We start from the raw sequence: 23,371 nt of genomic DNA, 5'->3' as shown, positions 1-23,371 counted from the left end.
GTTCTCCTGGGGTGCTGGCTGGAGAGCTGGGGGATCCCTAAATGGCAGAACAAACCCATCCTGCTGTCCCTGTACCCCCCAGGCTGGGCACAGCGACCCTCCTGTGCTCCTGAGGCAGCTCCTGCACAGGGCACGGCCCCTCCAGGGATCCAGGAGCCTCAGCCCAGCTCTGTCCCACCTGCCCAACATCACCAGGGCCTGGGCTGCCCCTCTGGGCTTCACCCCAAAGCCCCCCTGGAGTTCTCCCCGTGGTTCATGGAAAGTTTAAATGCAACAGAAAAAACATCCTTGAGTTTAGCATGGAGAGCCAGGACAAGGGGCAATGGTTTTAAGTGCCAGAGGGCAGGGCTGGATGGGATTTTGGGCAGGAATTGTTCCTGGCAGGGTGGGCAGTGCCTGGCACAGGTGCCCAGAGCAGCTGGGGCTGCCCCTGGATCCCTGGCAGTGCCCAAGGCCAGGCTGGACACTGGGACAGGGGAAGGTGTCCCTGCCATGGCAGGGGTGGCACTGGGTGGGCTCTGAGCTCCTTCCAGCCCAACCCATCCTGGGATTCTCCGATTCCATGATTTAAGGAAATGGAAAGGGAGGGTGCAGAGGTGGGGAGGGGGTGGCAGCCCCTCCAGGGGATGCCAAGCCCTTTGTGCCACCACGTGGGGTGGAGATGGCAGAGCAGGGAGCTCCAGGCTCGTGGCTGGGCAGCTTTGGGTCGGTGTCAGGAGGAAAAACACGGCCAGGAGCCCCCAGGGAAAGGCAGAGCAGGAGAGCCTTGTCCTGCTGGTGACACCTGGAGGTTCCAGCCAGGAGCCTGGAGCTCTTCCAGCCTCCATTAGTGAGCCAACTGCAGCTCCCTGGAGCTCCAGACTGGCCTGGAAAAGCTCCCTGGAGCTGCCCAAGGAGCCCTGGGGGTGGCACAGGGTGACAAACCCCAAATTCCTCTGTGGGACAAAGCAGGGTCCCCAGGATGTGCCCTGGGGGCTCAGCTCAGCTTTGGATGATCCCACATCTCAGGGATGCTCTGGATCCTGACCTTTTCCAGGACATCCCTGGCTCTCTGCTCTGTTCCTGAGCAGGGGCTGTGCCTGAGGAAGGTGCAGTAATTCACATCTGGAGCCTTGGAGACGTTTGGGGCCAGTGTGGTTTTCATCTGAGGCCTTTCCGTTCTCCATTGACTTAATTAAATTTAAAAAAAGAAAAACCAAGAAGAAAAGAAGCAGGCAGGATTGGGTGCTTTTCCCCTTTTTTTTTTCTGATCAGATGCCTGGCTCAGAGTGCTACAGAGCCAATTTTCATTTTGAAATATCCTTTCATTTTAAAGCTCCCCACAAGAATTTGGAGCTGCAAACCAAAATGAGGAGGTGTCAGACTCCACAAACCAACCCAGCCCCAAACCTATTCATTGACTCAAAATCATCTTCTGTTTTGTCAATTTTCTGGGGAAAAAATTAACTTTTTTTTTTTTTTCAGATAAAATCATTGGTTTCTTGTTTTTGTTTTCTTAAATAACAGAATTAAGCAGGACTGCTCCTCATGGTTTGCTGCAGTGGAGAGAAATGGGGGTTGGCTGCTGGCTGCTCTCCCCCTTTGCCCTTCCTGCTGCCAGCCTGTGCCACGGGACAGAGAATTTCTGGGCCATGGATGGGGATTTGCAGGTTTGATGAGTCGAGATCCTGGGGCTCCCATTTGTTCCTCATGGCCCAACATGTGTTGGTTTTCCCTTCATCCATCCTCCTCCTCCTCCCTCCAGGAGCTCAGAGCTCCCCTGAGGCACAGCCTGAATATCCCTGCCTGCTCCCAGGTCAGTGAGGAAAGGGAAGGAGGTTTGTTCCCAGCAGGAAATTTCCCATTAACACCCCAGACACCAAAGTCTCAATGGAGCTCTTCCCTCAGAACCAGCTCAGATGCCTCTCCCTGAAGGGAAGTCTAAAAATAAGCACATTCTCCACAAACAGCTTAAAGATGTTGAAAATGAAAAGCAACAAAGGCTGGAGAATGGATGAGTCACTAAATTACAGGGCTATCTTTCGAAGAGCAAAACAAAACACACAGAGCCCCCCCAGGCCTGGCTGCTGGAATTCTCTGGGGCTTTGGGGCTGGCCTGGGGCTCTCTGCCCTTTGCTCCTGGAGGGTGAGACCTTGTCCAGCTCTCCTGCCCTGTGTGCCAGAGCTGCTGGCAGTGAGGAGAGGAAAGCCAGGCTGCCCAGAGCACCTCTCCCAAAATGTGGGAGCTCTTTGGGATAAACCCTCACACCAGCTCCCGGGATGAGATACCTCCCTGCACGGGCTGTAAGCACAAATTCCTGTGCACAGAGGCCCCAAGGATGCCCCAGGTGTTGGGAATCTCAGCTGGGAAAAGTCTCGGTGGGTGTCACACTGTCCTGGGTGACATAACACAATTAAAGGGGGATTTTTCCCCCTCCCTCAAGGTCTCGCTCCAGCCAGCTGAAGGATGGACTGGGTGGACTCTGTTGGAAAGCTGCAGCGTTTTTAGCATTTGCAGATGAGCTTGAATCAAAGTGCTGGCATTGAGGCAGCAGGAAGGGGGCTGGGCTGGTGCCAGAGCTGTGCCCACAGCTGATGTGTGCAGCCAGCCCCGGCTCTGGGAGAGGCTGGGATGAGCCCTTGGATCCGGAGATCCAGGAGGGGCTGGAGGTGCCAGCCCTGCTGCTGGGGGGTGTGGGCTGTTCCTTTCTGCCCAGGAGGAATCCCAGGGTGATCTGGGCTGGAAGGGATCTCAGAGGGATCCAGTGCCACCTGTGCCCTGGGAACAGCTCCCACTGTCCCAGGTGTTCCCAGTGTCCAGCCTGGCCTTGGGCATTCCAGGGATGCAGGGACAGCCCCAGCTGTGCCAGGGCCTGCCCACCCTCACATCACCCCCAGCACCCTCATCCCTCCCTTTTGTGGCTGCAGGAGGGGACAAGGGCAGCCTGGCCCGTGTCCCCTGCCCGCTGCGGCACCGCTGGCTCGCTCCCGGCCCAAAGAACCCTTTGATCCATAAATCCATGGCCTGAGCTGGCAGCTCCAATAAAAGCTGTGCCCAAGGATCATCAATCCTGGAGCAGAGCTCGCCCAGCAGTGATTTAATCTCAATATTCCCTTCTGAAATGTGCTAATTGAACTCCAGGAGAAAGCATCCAGTGCAGAAGCGAGGTGGAGGAAAAGGAAAAATAAAAGTTTCTCCTGGAATAATTAAGCACCATTAAAACATGGAAATCCAGGCTAGGGAGCAATTGTGCTCCTTGCACCAAATGTTTCATCAGAAATAATGGGGTGGAATGAAGCAACAGCGAAAACGTGGGATGTGAGCTGGAAAACCTCTCCCACTGTTGGGAGCCATGAGGCTGGGAAAGGCTCCTGAGCCCTCCTGGAGAGGGACAGTGGGTGCTGCCCAGGACATCCCAAATTGGAGTGGGCAGAGCCCGTCCCAGCTCTGTGGGGAGTGAAGGATTGCAAACCTCCCCCTCCAAGGGCCTTCCCCATTTCCTGGGGTTTTCATTCCAGAGGCTCTTCAGGCTCTGGACTGATCAGTCTGAACTTCAACAAAGAAAAAAGGGAAAAGAGCCACGGTCTGCTCTTCTTGATGAGATTCTCCACAGTCTGGAGATATTCTGGAGCTATTTAGGGATTAATGAGGACTCGGTCCTTTCACGATTTTTAATGATAAATATATAGGCCTAATGAATTTTCCAGCTACTGTTCTCAGCCATGAAGGTTGGAACCTTTTTGGTTAATGTTTTCCAAGCTGAAGGAAAGGAAATTAGCTAAAGGCAGGGAATAACTTTCCCAAATTCCAGGTTTGCCCCCATTTACTCACATAGGCAGTCCAGATGGAGACGAGGGAGCTGCAGGTGAAAGTTTTCTCGTGGATCAAGGGGAAAAAAATGGAAATGAAAAGTAAAAGGGTGAGGAGATTCATCTGCTTCTCATGCTGATGGAACAACGTTTGGTGCCATCACTCCCCTTCCACCACTGGTGCTGAGGGCCTTGCTCCTGGAGCAGGGATTATCTTCTCATTGAACACAGGAGTGCCAAAAACTTCATAAAATGGTGAAAGTGTGGGATGCAGCCCAGCCCTGATGGTTCATAAGGGACTTAGAGCATGGCTAAATTCCTGAATCTCCGTGCAGGCAGTGGGAGAGGGATGCAGAATCCCCCCCCGGGGCAGGATGGCTGAGCTGGTGCAGCAAGGAGAATTAAGTGTCAGTGTAGATGGGGTTTCTATGGGGTTTATCTGCATAGGGAGCAGAGGGAGCCAAAATCCCTCTGCCCCCAGGTCCTGATCATGTTCCTTCTGATCCCAGGAAAATCCCAGCGTGGGGAACACAGTGACCCACAAGGCTGAAGGGAAGGAGACAGGAAGGATTTTACATCAGGGAAGTACAAGGGAGACAAGATGTGAATGAAACACCTTTGAGCCCTGAACTCGGCGCTCTGCAGGCTTTGTTTGATGCACACCCGGCTGTGGGAGTGCTGCTGGAGATGACAGGTGTCTCTCCAGGCTGCTCTCCACATCCAGTGGAGGCACTTTGAGCTGTGCTGGGCTCCCATCAGAGCCTCTCCTGCAGTCAGCTGCTGTCACCAGCACAACATCTCTGCTTGCTTTCAGCCCAAATTGGTTTCAGTCAAACTTCCCCTGCTGGAAGCGTCCTGGCCCAGCTGTCCCCGAGGGGTCAGGGGCTGTGCTGGTGCCAGGCACTGGTCCAAGGGCTGTGTGCCTCAGGAGCATTCCAACAAGGAGCTGGGGAGCCAAGCGAGCTCCAGCGAGTGCTGCTACAGCTGAAGGTGACTGCAGCAGGGAAAGGGGGGAGGTTTGGGCAGGAGAAGGCACTCCTGCAGCTGCTTCCTCCTTCCCAGCACAGAAATCCGGGCCCCCTGGCTCAGTGCTCTGGATCCTCCTGCTCTCCTGCCTCCAGCTCCCGGTGGGTCGGGCACACTGGGGCCCTGGGTGCAGGGAGAAGCAGTTTGTGCACACAGGACACACCTGCAGATGGGGATTGTTCCCCTCTGCTGCTGGTCAAGGGGTCCAAGACCATTGTGGCCAGTATCAGCGCTGGTGTGGCCAGCAGGAGCAGGGCAGTGGGGACAGTGCCCATCCCTTGTGCTGGCACTGCTGGGGCACCTCCAGCCCTGGGGCAATTTTGGGCCTCTCACAAGACAGACCCCGAGGGGCTGGAGCGTGTCCAGGGCAGGGAACGGAGCTGGGAAGGGGCTGGAGAATTCCTGAGGGAGCTGGGAAGGGGCTCAGCCTGGAGAAAAGGAGGCTCAGGGGGAAATTCTGGCTCTGCACAAGTCCCTGGCAGGAGGGGACAGCCAGGGGGGGTCGGGCTGTGCTGCCAGGGAACAGCGACAGGAGGAGAGGGAACGGCCTCAGGCTGGGCCAGGGGAGGCTCAGGGGGGATTTTGGGGAAATTTCTCCATGGAAAGGGTGGTCAGGAGCTGGAAGGAGCTGCCCAGGGAGGTGGTGGTGGAGTCCCTGGAGGGATGGCCGTGGCACCTGGGGACACTGGCAGTGGTGGGCTGGGCAGTGGCTGGACTTGATCCTGGAGGTCTTTTCCAACCAAGGATTCTGTGCCTGTGAAAAAGGAGCTGGCTTTTCTAACCTCCCTCCGTGCCAAGGGAGACCCGGAGACACAACTTCGTGCGGGGCTCGGCCCCAGGGCAGCGGGTCCCTCCCGCCGCTGGATTTTGGGGGCCGTGCCCGTCCCGGGGGGCTGCAGGATGGGGAGGAGGGGGCGGCCCGGCGAGGAAGGGGTTAGCGGGGCTGGCGGAGGAGGGTGGTCCCTGGCCGGGCCGGGGGAGCGCGGCGGGGCTCGGGCTGCGCTCGGGGGCCATGGGGAGCTGAGCCGGGGCTGCCGCGCCGCCCTCCTCTTCCTCCTCCTCCTCCTCCTCCTCCTCCAGCATCGCCTCTTGCAGTCCAGCTCTTCGCTTCCTTGATTTGATTTCATCCCTTCGCTTGTGGGTTTTTTTTACATTATTTTTTCCTCTCTCTCCGCCATCCCCACCGCCCAGATCTCCCTGTGCCTCCTCCCTCCATCCTGCTTGGAATAACTCGTCTGGAGCGATCTGGAGGGGCGGGCGGCGGGGGGCGGGGGGCTGTGGAGCCGAGCGAACCTGTGGCGGAGGAGCCGGCTGGTGGAGAGGTGAGTCAGGAGCTGCCGGAGGATGGGGAGCTCGGGCTGCCCCCCGGCCGGGCGGGGACGGAGGGGAGGGCTCGGAGGGAGCCGGCAGCGCCCTCCCCTCCCCGGCTCCACAGGGAACCTGTTGGGGCTTCAGAGGCAGGCGGGCCGGCAGCCGAGCGATCCCCGCGGGGGGACCCGGGGGTGATGCTGGGGATGCTGGGGATGCTGATCCCTCCCCCGGTGCCGGACCCGCGGCCGTGCCCCTCGCCGTGCGGCCGTGGGCGCTCACACGCGTGTTTGTGGAGTTGCCATGGAGAGGCACGGGAGCGCTCGGGCTGCCCTGCGAACCTTTTCCATGGGTTTCGTGCCCCCCGCTCGCCCTGGCGGTGATGTAATGAGAGCCCGTGTCTATGCGGTGTCCTGCTCCCGGGGAGCCGGCACGGATGGAGATCCCGGAGCACAGCGAGCAGCCGCCATCTGTTTGAATGGATGGGTCCCAATGAATCTGTCAAACCCAACAAATGCGCTTGACGGAGGAATTGGGCCCCAAACACCTCCCGATGCCCAAAAGCTCCCGAGCAGAGCCGCTCCCGTGCCCCCGCTGCCAGCCCGGAGCCCCGATGAGCCCGAACCGCGGCTGATTTCTGCCGGTTCCACACCAGCCTCCATCAGCACCTGATTTACAGCGCTCGCCTCCTGCTTCCCCCGCTGGAGCAGCCCCGGGGCTGCAGTGGGCCGGGCCGGGCCGGGTCCTGGCCGGCAGCTCCCCAGCCCTTTCCCACCCACCAAGTTCGGCTGTTTTCCGCGGAGCAGCTGCCTCCCCCCGGCCCCGTGCCGCGTCCCCTCCCGGCCGCTCCGGGAGCGCTGGGAGCGCTCGGGATGGGCTGGGATGGGAGCGGGACGGGCGCGGTGCCGGGAGCGGCTCCCCGGGCTCCCGAGGAGAGCTGTGTGATCCTGCCTGGCTCCGAGGGCTCGCTGGACTACAGGAGGAGCTTCCCGCAGCCTGGGCAGTGGAATTTGCCCGTTGTCGAGCCGTAGGCTAGCCGCACAAGGCCGGCACTGGCACAGGACTGGAGCGCCCGGGGTGCTGGCATCACGTAGGCAGCTGCCACCGAAATGACACACTTGATTGAAGGCCAAAAGAACCCAATACGTAACTGCTGTGATTAAGCTCCATATGATGCCTCAGAGCAAGTAAAAACCCCTCCTTCATCTCATCTTGCTTGTAACGAGACAGCCGTTGCAGGGATCTCATTTGGGTCATGTTGTGGCTTTTGGGGGATTTTGGGGGGGTTGTTTTGGGTCGGGCTTTTTTTGCTTCTGGCTGTACACACCCATGACCTGCAGAAATCTGCACCCCCGCGATGCCCCCTGAGAGCCTGGGGCTGTAGGTGTGCTGCTAGCTGGGAATACAAATCCGAGCAGGTAAGAGCTCCCGATGCCATTTCCTTAGCAGGGAATTTTCCAGCTGGCTCCCCGCGGGTCTCTGCACGCTCCCTTCCCCCCGAATGCATGTGTGGGACCCCATTCCCGGGGAGGCTTGCGCGGGGAGGCTTCCCCCTCTCAGTCTGGGGAGTCTCGGTGGATGCTCGGCTGTTTGCTCGGAGGATGCGCTGGAGCCGGAGCCAAATCCTCTCTGCACTGCACCTGTGGCTAAAGGCCGTGCCCGGAGGGGTCTGCTGGGCTCGGGGCACATCGGGGCTGGGCGTGAGAGGGGCCACAGGCGGGTCCTGTCCGGGTAAAGCTCCCGGGGTGTCGGGGCTCCCGTGGGGAGGCTCCTGCGGGAGCCGTGTGCTGGTTCTCGGTTCTGGGGTGTGCAGAGCTCGGCTCACAGAGCCCCAAGTTCTCGGTGGGGATCGGTCCTGGGAACAGCAGCATTTCGGCAGGGAACAAAAGCACTTCTCGAGCAGCTCTCTGCCATCCAGCCCCAGGGCAGGACCCGGCTTGCAAAGAGAAAAAAAAAAACCCAAACCAAAACCACAGCGAAAGGCACAGAGGTTGATTTAAGCCAAATCTCTTTCCTTGCCTGCCTCAGCCGTGTGGGGAGCGGGGCTGAGCCTCCTTGTTCCCCTCCCCGGTTCCATTTCCAGCCAGGTTCTGTCCAATCCGTGTGCTGGAGGCTTCTCCTGGTGCAGCCGATCCCTTCCCTGCCAGGTCTGTGACTATGGATGGCTTTAGGAGCAGCATTTTGGGGCTGCTTGGGGCTTTCCTGCCCCAGCCCATTGCCATGGCTGGTCCCGTGCGGCTCCCCCCTCCTCCAGGAACGCTGCCCCTGTAAGTTCGCAGCAATGCAACTTTCTCCTTCCTATTTCTTTTGAAATGTCCTCATTGCCAAGCAAAATCATGGCTTGACCGGTGCAATGACGGTGCTGTGCATGCTTTGTCTTCCAGAGTTGTGGGGAACTGAGCAAAATGCGCATTGAGGAACTCCTTGGACTAGAAATACCCTCCACCATCATTTTAGATTTGTGCTCATAGAGCTTTTATTGATTTGGGATGAAATATGGCAGGCAGTCCATGAAGAGATGCAAATTCAAACAGGCAGAGGCTTTTCAGAAAATGCTGGGGATGCCAGAAGGGTCTGAAATCATTCATTGTAGCCAGGTGCCTTCTTGAGGTGAACTGAGACGGTTTTTTAACGTTATGTAAAAAGACCAAGTCAGTTTTATTCAGTTCATACAGTCCCCAGCTAATGATGTTCTGGGAACTGATCATGTGGAGGAGCTTTGCAGGGCTGGGGAGGCTTTCATTGTGTTTGTAACCTGTGAGTGTGGTTAGTTAAAAGTGTGAGGCAGAAACTCCAGTAAATCCTGGGTATTATGCAATAGTTCTTGGGCTATCATGAAAAGAGGGCAGTAGAAACAAACTGGTTTATAGATCTGCTTTTAATTAACTGCAGCCTCCTTCGATAGAAGCACTAACACGTGAAAATGGTTCTCAGAATAAAGACATTAAGCAGTGGTAATAAAAGGCACAGTCTGAATTTAGTCTGTTGAACCTGGCAGGACCTGGAAAATGTAAAGAAATTCAGTGGGTGGTTCTAAAAGTGCCCTCTCATTCCTTGAACTTAACATCAGCTTGTGGAGCCTTGCTGGGCATCCTTGCACATTTGCATTTTTACAGCAGGAGAAAAGCAAACCTGAAATATCTGCTCTGAATTCTGTCCTCAGCTCTGTCCCTCACACATCTCCTCTGGGTTCTGTCCTCAGCTCTGTCCCTCACACATCTGATCTGGGTTCTGTCCTCAGCTCTGTCCCTCACACATCTGATCTGGGTTCTGTTCTCAGCTCTGTCCCTCACACATCTCTGGGTTCTGTTCTCAGCTCTGTCCCTCACACATCTCCTCTGGGTTCTGTTCTCAGCTCTGTCCCTCACACATCTGCACTGGGTTCTGTTCTCAGCTCTGTCCCTCACACATCTCCTCTGGGTTCTGTTCTCAGCTCTGTCCCTCACACATCTCTGGGTTCTGTTCTCAGCTCTGTCCCTCACACATCTCTGGGTTCTGTTCTCAGCTCTGTCCCTCACACATCTCTGGGTTCTGTTCTCAGCTCTGTCCCTCACACATCTGATCTGGGTTCTGTCCTCAGCTCTGTCCCTCACACATCTGCACTGGGTTCTGTTCTCAGCTCTGTCCCTCACACATCTGCACTGGGTTCTGTCCTCAGCTCTGTCCCTCACACATCTGCACTGGGTTCTGTTCTCAGCTCTGTCCCTCACACATCTCTGGGTTCTGTCCTCAGCTCTGTCCCTCACACATCTGCACTGCTGCCCTGGGCTCTGCCCTGGCTGGGGCTCCCAGGCCCCTTTTTGCACCTGGACCTTTCCTGGATCTCCCTTTCCCAGGCATTTCCAGCCATTCCACCCGTGCTGCTCCGTGCCTGGAGCTGTTCCCTCTTGTGCTGACATCTCTGCAGGTTTGGTGGCTGTCCCCAGGGTGGGGACACTGCGCAGGGGGGTGACAGGTTTGATGATTGTGTTCATGTCTGGGCCCCAGCGCTGAGGGATGCCTGGGGAGCTCGGTGGAGGTGCTGCTCCGGGGCTCCCTGCTCCGTCCCTTTTCCTCACCCTCCTGTGTTCCCGTGCTTTTTCCTGAAGCCCTTCCCTGCAGCAGGGGCTTGGACACTCAGGAGGGTTAAAATGGGGCTGCTTTGCTTTTGAACAGGCCCAGGCCCCGTGCCTGTGCTCAGGGGGTGGCTGGCACAGGGGACAGCGGGGACAGCGTCCGTGTGCATCTCATTTCCTTGGGATCTCCTTCTCCTGCTGCTGGAATGTCAAACCAGAGCGGGGAGCTGGCATTTGTTTGCTCACAGGTCCTGCACAAATCCAGTTTGGTTTCATCCCTTCCCAGCCTCAGTTCCTGGGGTCTGTGCTCTGCCCCTGCCTGGAGCCCTGAGGAGGGCAGAGGCTCCTGGGGCAAACAGAGGAGGAGAACCTGGCCCAGGTGAGCCCTGCTGGGGGCTGGGAGCTGCAGGTGCTGCTGTCACCCCAGGGAAGTGTCCCTTGGGCAGGGCTGGAATACCTGCACTCTTTGTGCTGCTAATTAACAAATTAACAAATGTCCCCAGGGGCTTGGGGCTGTGTCCAGAGGCTCCCAGGATGTCACAGTGAGGTGTTCCTCGGGGTCTGTTTGTTCATTCAGGGACTCTGCTCTGAGCCCTTTTAAAAGCAGCACTGGAGGAGAAATGGCCTCTCTCCTTTTCCCCCTGAGCATCCCTGACCTCTCCAGGGCAGTGGTTTCTCCACGAGAGCTCTTGGCAAATCAACCCTCATGCCAATGAGATTCCAAAGAATTGATCAACCCTGCCAGGTATCAAGGTTGGGAAGAGCCAGCCCGAGAGCAAATCCCAGAAAAAACAAGAAAATGAAGTCTCTGTAACTGTTTCCAATTATCCAGAGCCGCTGGTTCTCCTGGTGTTTCAGGAAGAAACATGGAAATCTCTCAGGGTCGAGCTTGTTTACAGAGTGCCTGTGGGTTCTGGGCCCAGCCAGCATCAGATTTCTCTTGTACGTTCCCTTCAAATAAACGCTGAAATAAAAATAAGGATGCTGTAAATTGTGCCACCCCAAGAGCTCAACACTGCTCCAGCAGGAAATGATCACTGGGGCTCCTGGAACAGCTTCACTGAGATCTCCCAAGGAGCAGGAGCTTGCAGGGAAAGCAGCACAGGCTGGTAGGATTTGGGAATTAAGGATGATGAGGTGCTCCAGAGCTTTGCAGCCTCCCAGCCCCGGGGTTTGCTCCCAGGGGATGTCTGGACAGACAGACAGACACACAGAGCACCGTGGGCAGCGGGGCTGCACGTCCCACGTGTCCAGGGCACTCCTGGCTCCTGCAGGAATGGAGCCCCTGGCACAACAATCCCTGCACCCTCTGTGACCACAGCCCACCCCGGGTTAGTGCCAGCCAGCCTGCTGCCCCTGGCTGGGACAGGGCTCCCTTGGGCTCTGCTCACCCTCCCCCAGCAGCCTGGGATCCTCCTGGGATCCTCTGGAATCCCCTCTGGATCCTCTCTGGATCCCCTGGAATCCTCCTTGGATCCTCTCTGGATCCCCTGGAATCCTCCTTGGATCCTCTCTGGATCCCCTGGAATCCCCTCTGGATCCTCTCTGGATCCCCTGGAATCCCCTCTGGATCCTCTCTGGATCCCCTGGAATCCCCTCTGGATCCTCTCTGGATCCCCTGGAATCCCCTCTGGATCCCCTCTGGATCCCCTGGAATCCCCTCTGGATCCCCTCTGGATCCCCTGGAATCCCCTCTGGGTCCCCTGGAATCCCCTCTGGATCCTCTCTGGATCCCTGGAATCCCCTCTGGATCCTCTCTGGATCCCTGGGATCTGGGCTGCTGTGTCTGAGGACGCTTTTCCAAGGGAGCTGCTGGAGTTTGCAGGGGAAGGGCTGGGAGTGGATCTTGGTTAGAATCTTGCACCACAGTCCAGCCCAGTTTATATCAAGTGATTCCAGTCTTGGGCTGCCCTTGTCTCGAGTTCCCTTCTGCTCATTTCTGTGTGTTGGTGGCTCCAGCCCTCCCAGCTCCCAGGGAATTTTCTGTAGGAACCATCAGCCATGGCTTTAAGAAATAACCCTCCCCAGATGTCCCAAAGCCTCCTTTAAAGACGAGGTCTGGCAGAAGTCAGATTTATTGGGAGCAATTAATTGTCCTGCTAAGAGCCCTCAATGTTTTGGCATTTCATTAATAAGACGTAATCAACCACCAGGCTATTTGGAGTGTGTTATTCTGTCAAATCCGCTGTTAATTGTCATTATTTGATAGATTTCATGTTTATAATTACTGGTGTGTGACGCAGGGTGTGCTGTGAATAATCCATTGTGTATTGTTTTGTGAAGCAGGGTGCTGGGGGTGCCAGCAGTCGCTGCTGCTCGTGTCTCCAGGGCTGATTTATGCCTGCCCAGGGGAGGGAACCGGACAGGAGGGAATGAACAGAAGCTCAGAACGGTGCCCTGCAGCCAGGCAAACACTCAGCAGCTGTGAGTGGGGGAGAAAAGGGTTCAGGAGAGCAGGGAAAGGTGTTCGGGATGGCTTTTGGGGGGTGGGGGTGCATTTCCCCCCTGCTTTGATGAGCTCCTCAGCTCAAAGCTCTGGGATATTTTGTTTTTCTTGCTGTCAACGAGGACCTCGTTCCCATCATTTAGTTCTGAGCGATCTCGTGTTGTACCCAGGGAAAAAACCGAGCTGAGCATTCCAGAGAGAGAGAATTGGGATGGTTTTGTGTGTGAGCAGCCAGGGCTGCAGGGTGGAGCTGGTGCGAGGGGCTGGGCAGGGCTGGGTGATGCTCCAAAGCCTCTCTGGCACCCCTGAGCTGCTCTGGCTGCTCAGCTGATCCTGCTCCCTGCTTTGTCCGTCCTGGAGGAGCTGATTTCTGGGCAGGGGCCAGGAGGAGCCCCCCGTCCCTGCTGGGCACAGGGTGGTCCTGGCTCCCCTTGCAGCACAGACAGGATGGGCTGGGCAGGGAAAATGGGCAGCAGGTGGGCTGGAAGCGCTGGAAGCTCCTGGCCCAGGAGGAGCTCAAAGGCTCCAGGGTGGGAAACAATCCATCAGCAGCCCTGAGTTTCCACCCTCGAGCTCCAGCAGCACATCCCTGGGGCCAGGCTGTCCCTCCTGGCAGGTTTGTTTGATCTCCTTCGCCATAAAACCCTCAAACTTTCATTCCCAAACTGTTTTTTTTCTTGTTTTCAGGAGAATTATTAGAGGAGAGAAGAGGTTAAAGATTTCTGTTGCGTTGCTGGCTTTCTTTTTTCACTTTCTAACATCAACTCAGGCTTCCCAAACCTGGAGGATGGAAATTTTTTACTAATCTTGGTTAAACACAACCAGGGGCAGCAGAAATCTGGGGATTTCTGTCTGCAGAAGGTGAGGATGAGTTTGGGAGCTGGGAGGGTGAGAGGGAATGGTGGTGAGTCAGCGGTGCCGGTTCATTAATCGGGCACTTTAAGCCTGTTTGGGGTGGAAAGGGTCTTTATCCCCTTGTGAGCGCTGCTCTTGCCCTGGGGACAGACACGGAGTTATCGGCTCCTCGCAGCCCTCTCCTCCCGGCTCTTTGAGCTGAGGATCAGCCCCAGCCCAGCTCCAAAAATAACAAACAGCAATTTCCCTGTTCCCCTGTGTGCTCACACGTGCAGCTCCCAGACAGAAATGTTGGATTTTATACCTGACCTGGCACCCCCAGCGCTCCCTTTCTGTGCAATTCAAAGCAGCAGCAGTTGTTTAGAGATGTCTTTTCAAGTGCCCTTCTACTTTTTCATTTTGAATTTACTGTGGAAGGTGGGAAACAGCCCCAGCACAAACCTTCTGAAGCTCTGAGTGCTTTGTAGCTCTCCAGCGTGGAGGTTTGTGGCTCCTGAGGTGCCGCACATTACATGAGCTTGTCACTCAGATCTTGTTTTCTGCCTTGCAGAGGAGTTTTTTTCCTTCCCAGTTACATCTTTGACTGCTGAGAATGATCTGTTTGTGGAGGCTTTCTGCCCAGTGATCACCGTGAGGAGCTTTATTGCTGCTGCCCCTCCCCAGTGGGTGCCAGATCTGCATTTCCTGCCCGGTTTAGAGGAACTTTCCTTAGGCTGGTGCCAATAAATGGTCACCAGGCAGGTGTGCAGAGGGCACGTGGGGACGTGATGGGTCAGGACTGGGAATGGTCTCTTGAGGTCAATTTGGATTTTACCTGGATTTTACCAGCAGATGTTCAGTGAAGCTGACGTGAGTGGGTTCAGATCTCGTGTTTGCAGCCCATAAATCCTTGTGAAAGGTTTCTGGGATCTGTCTGGATGGAGTAATTTGCTGAAGATGTGTGTGGAAAAGCCGGGTCTAACTTCTGAGAACCAGCCAGGGAAGTGGGAGCCCTCCTGTGTGAAGCTCAGAGGGAATTTTAGGGCTCACTGCACTCTCAGCCTGCAGATCTGGCTCTCCCAACCTGCCCAGAGTGTCCAGTGCAGTTCAGCAGGAGCCTCTGCTCTCTCTCCTGTTTATAAATACCCCAAATGTGCCTTCCCGGGGGTTTGGGGCTGTGAGATCCATAAAGGTTGGGATCAGCAGTGAGGAAACACAGATTTCCTGCAGGACTGCCCTCCCTGCTCTGCTTTGGGACTTTCTTTTAAAGGAATCATTTTAAGCCATCCCAAGGCCTCTTCTCTTGGTTTGTACTGCAGAACGAGCCCGAGCCCGCTCAGCCCTGGCTCTCTTCACACCCTTAAGCTGAGCTTGATTAAACCAGACCCGGGCACTTCATATCTGCAGCTTCAACCTTCCCACCTTGGCGAGCTCTGCATCCTCCGTGCTCCCCCCGAGCCCAGAGCAGCCCTTGGAGCCCTGCAGGCGGCAGCTCGGGCTCAGACTGCGCTCCACGTGCCAAGTTTGTGCACAAAGTAAATTAAAAACCAAAAAATCTTTAAGGCTATTGTTAGCAGCAGGGGAGTGCAGGTGACAAGGGACAAAGTGACTCTTCCCAGCACAAGGATTTTGTCTTCCCTGAACTGTGCTGGCTTCAAAGCAGCTCTGGGGATTTAGTCCAGCTCAGCCTTTCCCATGCCAGAGGTTAAGCCAGGCCTAACCATGGCCCTCAGCATGGACAGAGGTGCGGAAAGGGACCAGGAATGGCAGCGGAGCCTCTTGGGGAGGCTGGTGGTGTCCCCTGGCTGGTGCCTCACGGAGGATCAGACAGTCCAGGAGTTTCCCAGGGCTCTGTTTGCTCTGCTGTCCCTTTGGATGCAGCGGGAGATCACACAGCCTCCCTCCGAGGACAACGGCAGTGCCTCAGCCCTGGGGAAAGTGGGGTCATCTCCTCCTGCTCTGCTCTGCTTTAGATGTTCAAATATTGCTGTGCCCAGGGAGGAGCATCTTTAACGCCGTCACTTCATCTGATGAATTTTTAAAGGCTTTGAAAGTGACCTCAGGGACTCCCCAGCCCCAGTTCCAGTTTCCCAACCATCTGGCTGCTTCCTGGATTTTCAATATGTTCCTGTATTCCTTTCAGCCCTGGGAAAGGGCTGGGAGAACAAAGCTTGTGCTGGGGCTCCACTCCTGTGTGGCATCCATGGAGGTTTGCTCTCCATTCCTGCAGCTCAGACTGGCTCATCCCAGCCTGTGGCAGAGCTGGAAATCTCCATTTTCTCCTCTCCCCCGTCCTGCCTGCTCTGTTTGACACCACAGAGATCAATATCCAGCTTGGGATCCTGCCAGGGTGCTCCCACCCCTGGGATCCACACAATTCCAGCTCCGTGGGGAGGGCAGACACAGGATCCATCCATGGATGTCGTGTGTTCCGTGCCTGAGGCTGGAAAACCAGGATGGACTCCCCAGGATGGATTCCCGGGCATCCTTTGGGCTGCACACGGAAACTGATCCCAGTTCCATCTTGGAGAAGGATCCTGGGGAACCTTGGCCAAGAGCTGGACTCAATGACCCTTGTGGGTCCCTTCCAACCCTGGGATTACCCTGGGGGGCGATGATCCAGAGAAAACAGGAATTGCTGCTGCCTGGATGGTTTGTGGTGGGCTGGAAAGGAATGAAGGTGCTGCCAAGGGCTGCAGTGTCTCTCCAGGGATCCCAGAGCTGGAATTGTGTTGGAGTGTCCCTTGGCCAGGATCAGCTCCTGCTTCAGTGCCCAGCAGGTGTCAGAGGGAGCAACGTCTCAGAGTGAAACCCATGAACTGGCAGGGGTTGGGAAATTACAGATGTGCTTAATGAAACAGAACCCCTTGTTTACGTTTCTAATGTGCTGCTGGAGCGAACTGGCTCCCAAATAAAAATACTTAAAGTTACGATTAGGATTTATTTACATAATTACTGCCAGGGAAATTCCTGGAACGTGCTGAGCAGTGCAAGAGGAGCCTCCTGGCCCTCCCTCTGTGCTCGCCCCTGGCTCCAGGTTGCTCTGCTCCTGGGGGTCTGTCAGGGCTGTTCCCAGCCCGGGGAGGCAGCAAGGTTTTGTTCCCAAATGGATTTGTGTGTGTTGTCCATCCATTTGGGTTGTTGGCTGAGGCTGGGCAGATGCTGCTGGTGATGGTGGTGCTGGCTGGGGCATTCCAGAGGTGGCACCTTCCTCCTGGGGCACAGAACCTGGGTGTCCCTGGGGTGGGCCAGCCTGCCCTGGCTCCCAGAGACACTGCCAGCCTGGCCTGGCCACCTCCAGCCCCAGGGAGCCCCTTGGGTGGCTCTGGGGACTCTGCTGATTTATTTCTGCTGGAAATGAGCAGTACAATAGGCCCGGGATGGGTTTGTGCTGATTGAATCCAGCCCTGGCCATGACAAATCTTCCTCTTAATATTTCAATTGACTTCTGCAAACTCTCCCCTTCCTCATGTCCCCTAAATCACAGGGTGAGAGCTGCTGACAGCAATCCCCACTCCTGGCTGGGCAGTGCCTGCCCTTCCCTGGGGACCTGCGGGGTTTGCAAACACCTCCCTGCTCCAGCCTCCCCTGCAGTGGGGTTTTCCCTCAGCTCCCACATCTGGGAGATGGGAATGTTCTTTGTGGGGCCCTGCTCAAGTGTGGACGTTCTCCTGTCGCTGGGGGCTGGAGCTGGGGCCCTGCAGTGACAAACACCTCGCTCAGGGAGCTTGGCTGAGCCCTCTGAGGGGTCTCAGGGGTGTCCAGACCCTTCCATGCCTTTGGGAGTTGTGGTCTGGGCAGCGCCTGGGGCTGTCCCTGGATCCCTGGCAGTGCCCAAGGCCGGGCTGGACAGGGCTGGGAGCTGCTGGGACAGGGGAAGGTGTCCCTGCCCTGGCAGGGCTGGTTCAGATGGTTCAGGGCTTTGGGGTCCTCTCCAACCCAAGCACTCCACTATAACCTTCTACCTGCAGGGCAGTGCAGACCCCACTGCTCTCTGTAATTATTGCCAAGGCTGAAATCTGCAGTCTGGCTGTTGGGAAATCCTGTTTCCATAAGGCTCCAATGCTTCCCTCAGTCCTCTCAGCACCCAGGGGCAGCAGCTGCTTTGCTGTTTGTTCACTCAGCTCCTGCCTGGCTCACCCCTCTGACACGCGACCGGGGCTCTGCTCCAGCCCCTCCTCCAGGCTCCATCCCCACGGAACAGGGGCAGATAACACCAATCCCCCTCTCTTTTCCCGTTTCCCTGGCAGGGAGAAGATGCCATTCCACCATGTGACAGCTGGCTTGTTGTACAAGGGCAACTACCTGAACCGCTCGCTCTCGGCCGGCAGCGACAGCGAGCAGCTGGCCAACATCTCCGTGGAGGAGCTCGATGGTGAGTGCTGCCCTGCCCGGGCTGTTGGGAGCTGTGCTGTGCCTTTAGTCTCGGCTTTTGTCCTTCTGCAGCTTTTGGAAATGTTAAGCCTGTGTTTTATGGGTAAAATGAGAAAATTTAGGCTCAAACTGTCCCAAGGATGTCTTTAGCCTTCCCTGGGACCCTGCAGAGCTGAGTCTGCTCTTCCCACCAGGTCTCACTTGCTTTGAGGCCGCCTCAAAGGGAGGCTCCTCTCCACGTGTCAGTGTCAGAGGATGCATGGAGGCAGCTTGTGGCTTAAGAAGATGGGAAGAGCTCTAAAATCCCATTTTCCCGATCAGTGGTAGGGAGCAGAGAGCAGCCTTGGTCTGGCACGGTCCTTCAGGAAGGCTGTCCACGTGTGCTGCCTGCAGGGTCCCATCGTTTCCCCCTGGAGCTGTTGGTAATCCCCTCTGCCCTGGCCCAGGAGGTGAGGAACTGGAAATCCATCCTCACTTCCCTTCCCTGATGGAACTGGAAATCCATCCTCACTTCCTTTCCCTGATGGAACTGGAAATCCATCCTCACTTCCTTTCCCTGCTGGAACTGGAAATCCATCCTCACTTCCCTGCCCTGATGGAACTGGAAATCCATCCTCACTTCCCTGCCCTGATGGAACTGGAAATCCATCCTCACTTCCCTTCCCTGATGGAACTGGAAATCCATCCTCACTTCCTTTCCCTGAGGTTCTCATGGCACGGGGCTGTGCCGGCTGGGGAAGGGGATCCAGGCTCAGTTCCTCCTGCCCTGGTGTCCCCATCCCCGGGCCGGGAGCATCGCTGTGTCCGCGGGAGCAGCGGAGCCCAGCCCCGGGGGAACCCGGAGCTCCCGAGCTGCGGATCTCCGCTAATTAGCGGCTAATGAGGGAAATTGGAGCAGGAGAGCCGAGAGCTGCTCACTGGAGCCGCACGGCAGTGGCCGTGTGTCCCCACATTGCGGGGGGACCTCTGTCCCCTCTCCTCTCCCCGGAGCCCCCCTGTTCCCGGTGTGACCCGTGTGTTCTCCTGCTCTGTGAGATCCTTTCCTTCGCTCTGTGCCCGTCCCCAGCTCGGGGAGCTCCAGCTCAGCTCCTCTTCCTCACTGCTGGCACCGAGCACATCCATCCCACCCGGCCAGGGCAGAGGAGAGGCTGGACCTGCTCTGCCGTGTGCCAGCAGCGTTCAGCCTCTGGGATTTATATTTGAAATGAAGTCAGCAGCCTCCATCTCCCCGTGTTTTGTCTCTAATACCAGATCAGTGCCTGACGGTGCTGGTAATTGGGGAAGGTTCACTGCCCAAACCCCAAACAGAATTAGTCTTTCTGCCTTCAAGCATAAACTGTCTGAGGATGAGTAACAAAATGTTCTTCCTTGAGAAGTTAATGTCAGGCTATTGGAGCTCTTTGGATGGATCAAGCTGTGAGAGCTCGATGCCAATAACAGATTTGCATTTCATCTTCCAGGCTGGGGGAGAGATGCCAAAATTCTCCTTGGTTTCTTTTTCAATGAGATTTTGGTCCTGAGGGAGTTCCAGCCTATTGAGAAATTCCAGTCACACAGATTAAATTATGATAGGTTTGGAGCTGGAGGAGTTACTAGGAATTTTCTATAACGTTCCTCTGCGCTCAAGGCTCCAACAAGTGCCTGATCCGTTGGGTTCTTGCCAGCAGATTTCTTTTTTCCTGTGTCTGGCACTGTGTGTGTCAGCACTGTTCACTTGGGAAGGGTTCCTGGGATGCTGCAGGGCACGGTGCTGCAGCCTGAGCCCGCTCCCAGCCCATCCCACAGGGAATAAACGGGAATTCTCCCTGTTCCAGCTGCAGGTGGGGGATGGAGGAGAACAGGGAGAGCAGGAAATGGGAAAGGGCTCTGATTCTGAGGAATGTAAGGGGGAAGGAGCCCAGGGCTTGGGGTGAATGCTCCAAGTGCTGCTCTGCCTCTTCTCTGAAAGATTTTCCAATAGAATATTCAGAATCACAGAATCCCAGAAAAGTTTGGGTTGGAGGGACCTCAAAGCTCCTCCAGTGCCACCCCAGCCATGGCAGGGACACCTTCCCCTGTCCCAGGTGCTCCAAACCCAGCCAGCCTGGCCTTGGGCACTGCCAGGGATCCAGGGGCAGCTCCAGCTCCTGCCCACCCTGCCAGGGAACAATTCCTGCCCAAAATCCCATCCATCCCTGCCCTCTGGCACTGGGAGCCATTCCCTGTGTCCTGTCCCTCCATCCCTTGTCCCCAGTCCCTCTCCAGCTCTCCTGGAGCCCATTCAGGCCCTGAGGTCTCTCTGGAGCCTTCTCCATGTGAACACCCCCAAATTTCTCAGTCTGTCTCCATAGGGGAGGTGCTCCAGTCCCTTTATCAACTTCAGGGCCACCTGTGGCCTTGCTCCAATAATTCCAATGATTCCAATAATTCCAATAATTCCACGTTCTCCCCACACTGGGGACACCAGAACTGTGTTCAGTTTCCCAGGTGAGGCCTCAGGAGAGCACAGGGAGTTTTTCCCTGCAAAACTTTCCTGACTTGCAGCAGCCATCTGCCATCCCCAGCTCCACTCGGGTTTTTTCCATGCTGCTGCCTCCGAGCACGCTGCTGGCAGCAGGGGGAGGCTGCAGAGGAGAGGTCACTCTGCTGAGGGGTGTTTGCTATTTGTGGGTCTGGAGTGGTGTGAGGGTGTTTGGGAGCTGTCACAAAGGGAATCAGCTTGCCCAGAGCTGAATCAGGAGATGCTGAACCTTGTAACTCCAGGTAAATACCAGAGCTGGAAGTGGCAGCTCATCCATGACCTGGCTCTGAGGGACTGGAAGCATGGAGGGGTCTCAGGTGGATGGAAGTGCCATGTGCTTGGAGCTTTGTGTGCATGGAATGGTAAATTCAGGCTGGGAGGGGCTGTTCCACACAGATTTTCTGTTGGTTGACATAAAACCATGGCAGAGTTTGTGCAGACTCTGAGCTTTCCACGTCCCTTCCAAGGCAGCTCCTGTCCTCACGTTCTGAACCATCAGGAGTATTTTTAATAAAAAATGCTGGATGGAAATAATCATGTCAAGCTTGAGTCATCCACCTCCACAGGCACTATCTAAAGGGTATTGTCAGGAGGGAAAAACACTGCCAGAGTGGGAATATGACAAATCTCACCTGAAGGGAGGTGCAGGAGAAGCAGGCTGGGGGGAGATGCAAGCAGGGCCTTGCAGAGGAAGCCAAACGTGAACCATGGCAGCAACATTTATCCAGGTAAACATCCCAGTAAATCCTTCCCTGAGGCAGCTTCCTCAGGAATCAGCAGGAGGAAATGCTGCTGCAGGGCAGTGTTGGCATCTGGTGCCTCACCTAGCAGGGGAATGAGGGGTCTGTAGGGAATTTTCTAGACTGGGAGAGATTTTTGGGATTGTTGCAGTCCCTAATGTGGAGCTTGAGGGTGGCAATGCCAGGGTTTTGCCTGGTTGAGCTGGAGGTGTGAGCAGAGCAGCCCAGCAAAGGGGCTGCAGGAGCTTGGGGTGCAGGGGAACAGGAGCAGGAGTGTGGGGACATCCCTCTCCAGGAGCTCTTCCCATCATTAGGGAATATTAACCACAGCAGGTGCCTGATTTCTGCTTCCTCTTCCCAGCACCTCCCCTGGCACCAGCTCCCACCTGGATCTCTGTTCCCTGGGTGTGGAAGAGATCCCTGAGCAGCTGCAGAGTGCCCTGAGGGGATCTGGGGCTCCTGCTGCTCCCCTGGAGCTGGGATCAGCAGCTGTCCCCTGCTGGCCACCACGGCCAGGGGGCCAAGGACCGGGGGCTGCAGCACCAGCAGCTGGGCAGGGTGGCAGTCCTGGGGCAGGGACACTCTGGGGACACTCTGGGGACTCTGGGGCTGCTCTGGGGATGCTCTGGGGACACTCTGTGACACTCTGTGACACTGTGACACTCTGGGGACACTCTGGGGACACTGGGGATGCTCTGGGGACACTCTGTGACACTCTGTGACACTCTGGGGACACTGGGGACACTCTGGGAACACTGGGGCTGCTCTGGGGATGCTCTGGGGATGCTCTGGGGACACTGTGACACTCTGTGACACTCTGGGGACACTCTGGGGACACTCTGTGACACTCTGTGACACTCTGTGACACTCTGGGGACACTCTGGGGACACTCTGTGACACTCTGGGCTCACACAGCACGGGTAAAATGGCCCAACATGATTAACACAGCAGTGCCATCCTGACCCTGCCTCTGCCCGTGCAGGTGGGGGCTGCTGACGCTGCTCTGCACGCCTGGTGACAATCCCTGGGTGCTGGCAAGGAGGGACCGTGTCCTGCAGGGCTGTGACACCAGCCAGGCTCCTCTGGGGGTGTTGTTTAACAAATCCCTGGGATTGTGGCTGCTGCAGAGCTGGTTCTCTGCTGCTTTTGGGAAGGCTTGGGAAGATTCCCTGGCTGCTGTGCCACAGCTCCTGTCCCTCTCCAGGGGCTGAGCTTTCCCTGGCACTTGAATCCTGCAGGTGGGCACAGAGGGGGAGGACAGGGACAGTCCCTGCAGCCTCCCCAGCTGGGCACTGCTCATCTTCGGTGCTCCAGGTGGGATCAGGGAACGGGAGCAGCAGAGTGCTCCAGGAGGGAGACCCAGGGGACACAGGCATTAGTCAGTGGGCTGAGTCATGGAGCAGCAACAGGCTGAGCCTGCTCGGCTCCAGGGACAGGAAAAAGCACCTGGGAAAGGGGAATGAGGAAAGGAACATGGATCCCTGCACAGCTCCCCAAGCCCACGCTCAGTGCAAGCCCTGCAAGCATTAATGAAGTGGCTGGGACTGTATAAAGCACATTTGCTGTTTCCCAGAGCTCTTTTCCAAGGGAGGTTCATCCCCAGGGTCGCTGTTGTGAGTGGCCATGGCTGGAAATGGAATTATTTCTGTCTGCTATTGAGCTGTGGTGGGGTTTCATGTCCCTGAGTATCAAAGTGTGCCAGCACCGTGTCCAGGCTGCTGGGGACAGGAGCAGCTCTGTCCCTCCCTTCTGCCAAGCTCCTTCTGCCAATTTTCCAGCTACAGCTTGGAATTCCAGTGTGGATTTCCTTGGGACTTGGGAGTTCCAGGTATGGAACAGTCTCCCTAAAGAAATGATAAAATCTGGTGCAGTGTAAATGTTCTGAGGATCAAACCAGAAAGGTTTGGGGTGGAAGGGACCTTAAAGCTCATCCAGGGACACCTTCCCCTGTCCCAGGCTGCTCCAAACCCCGTCCAGCCTGGCCTTGGGCACTGCCAGGGATCCAGGGGCAGCTCCAGCTGTGCCAGGGCCTGCCCACCCTGCCAGGGAATTCTGCAGGAATTCTTGGGTTGCAGGCTCCCCTTTGCTCCAGCTGGTTCCTGGATGGGGAAGGGATGGTTCCCTGTCCCTGGGGCTGTGGCAGCTCAGCCCTGAGGAGGCTGCAGAGGTTTGTGGCTGTCGTTCCCTGAGCTGTGTCAGGGGTGCAGGTGCCATTCCTGGGAGCACTGGCTGAGGGGAGACCCCTGCCCAGCATTTCCATCCTCCCTTACATCCCAAGCCCTGCACAGGGAGCCTGGGC

General features: G+C 56.5%; 1 protein-coding gene and 1 long non-coding RNA gene across 4 annotated transcripts in view; both read left to right on the top strand.

The window, feature by feature from the left end:
* Positions 1–23,371, top strand: part of CALN1 (calneuron 1) — an 83,413-nt gene that overhangs the window by 11,436 nt on the left and 48,606 nt on the right. The window contains exons 1-2 of one of the 3 annotated variants that reach the window (XM_088066245.1): positions 6,007–6,137; positions 17,709–17,833. In XM_088066245.1, coding sequence (XP_087922371.1) covers positions 17,716–17,833 — 118 coding nt within the window. In that variant the 5' untranslated portion in view covers positions 6,007–6,137; positions 17,709–17,715. Of the gene's footprint in view, positions 1–6,006; positions 6,138–7,358; positions 7,542–17,708; positions 17,834–23,371 lie in introns of those variants that run through there. The other 2 variants (XM_088066244.1, XM_005525886.2) reach the window with 2 other exon arrangements.
* On the top strand, positions 13,140–16,388 carry LOC148182648 (uncharacterized). The gene is made up of 2 exons (XR_015774449.1): positions 13,140–13,240; positions 13,312–16,388. It is a non-coding gene; the product is annotated as an uncharacterized LOC148182648 (long non-coding RNA).

This window comes from Pseudopodoces humilis, chromosome 23, assembly GCF_049639895.1.
Source record: "Pseudopodoces humilis isolate 2021_Gansu_Grassland_sample_001 chromosome 23, ASM4963989v1, whole genome shotgun sequence".
NCBI lineage: Eukaryota > Metazoa > Chordata > Aves > Passeriformes > Paridae > Pseudopodoces > Pseudopodoces humilis.
This window is presented reverse-complemented; position numbering and strand designations above follow the sequence as displayed.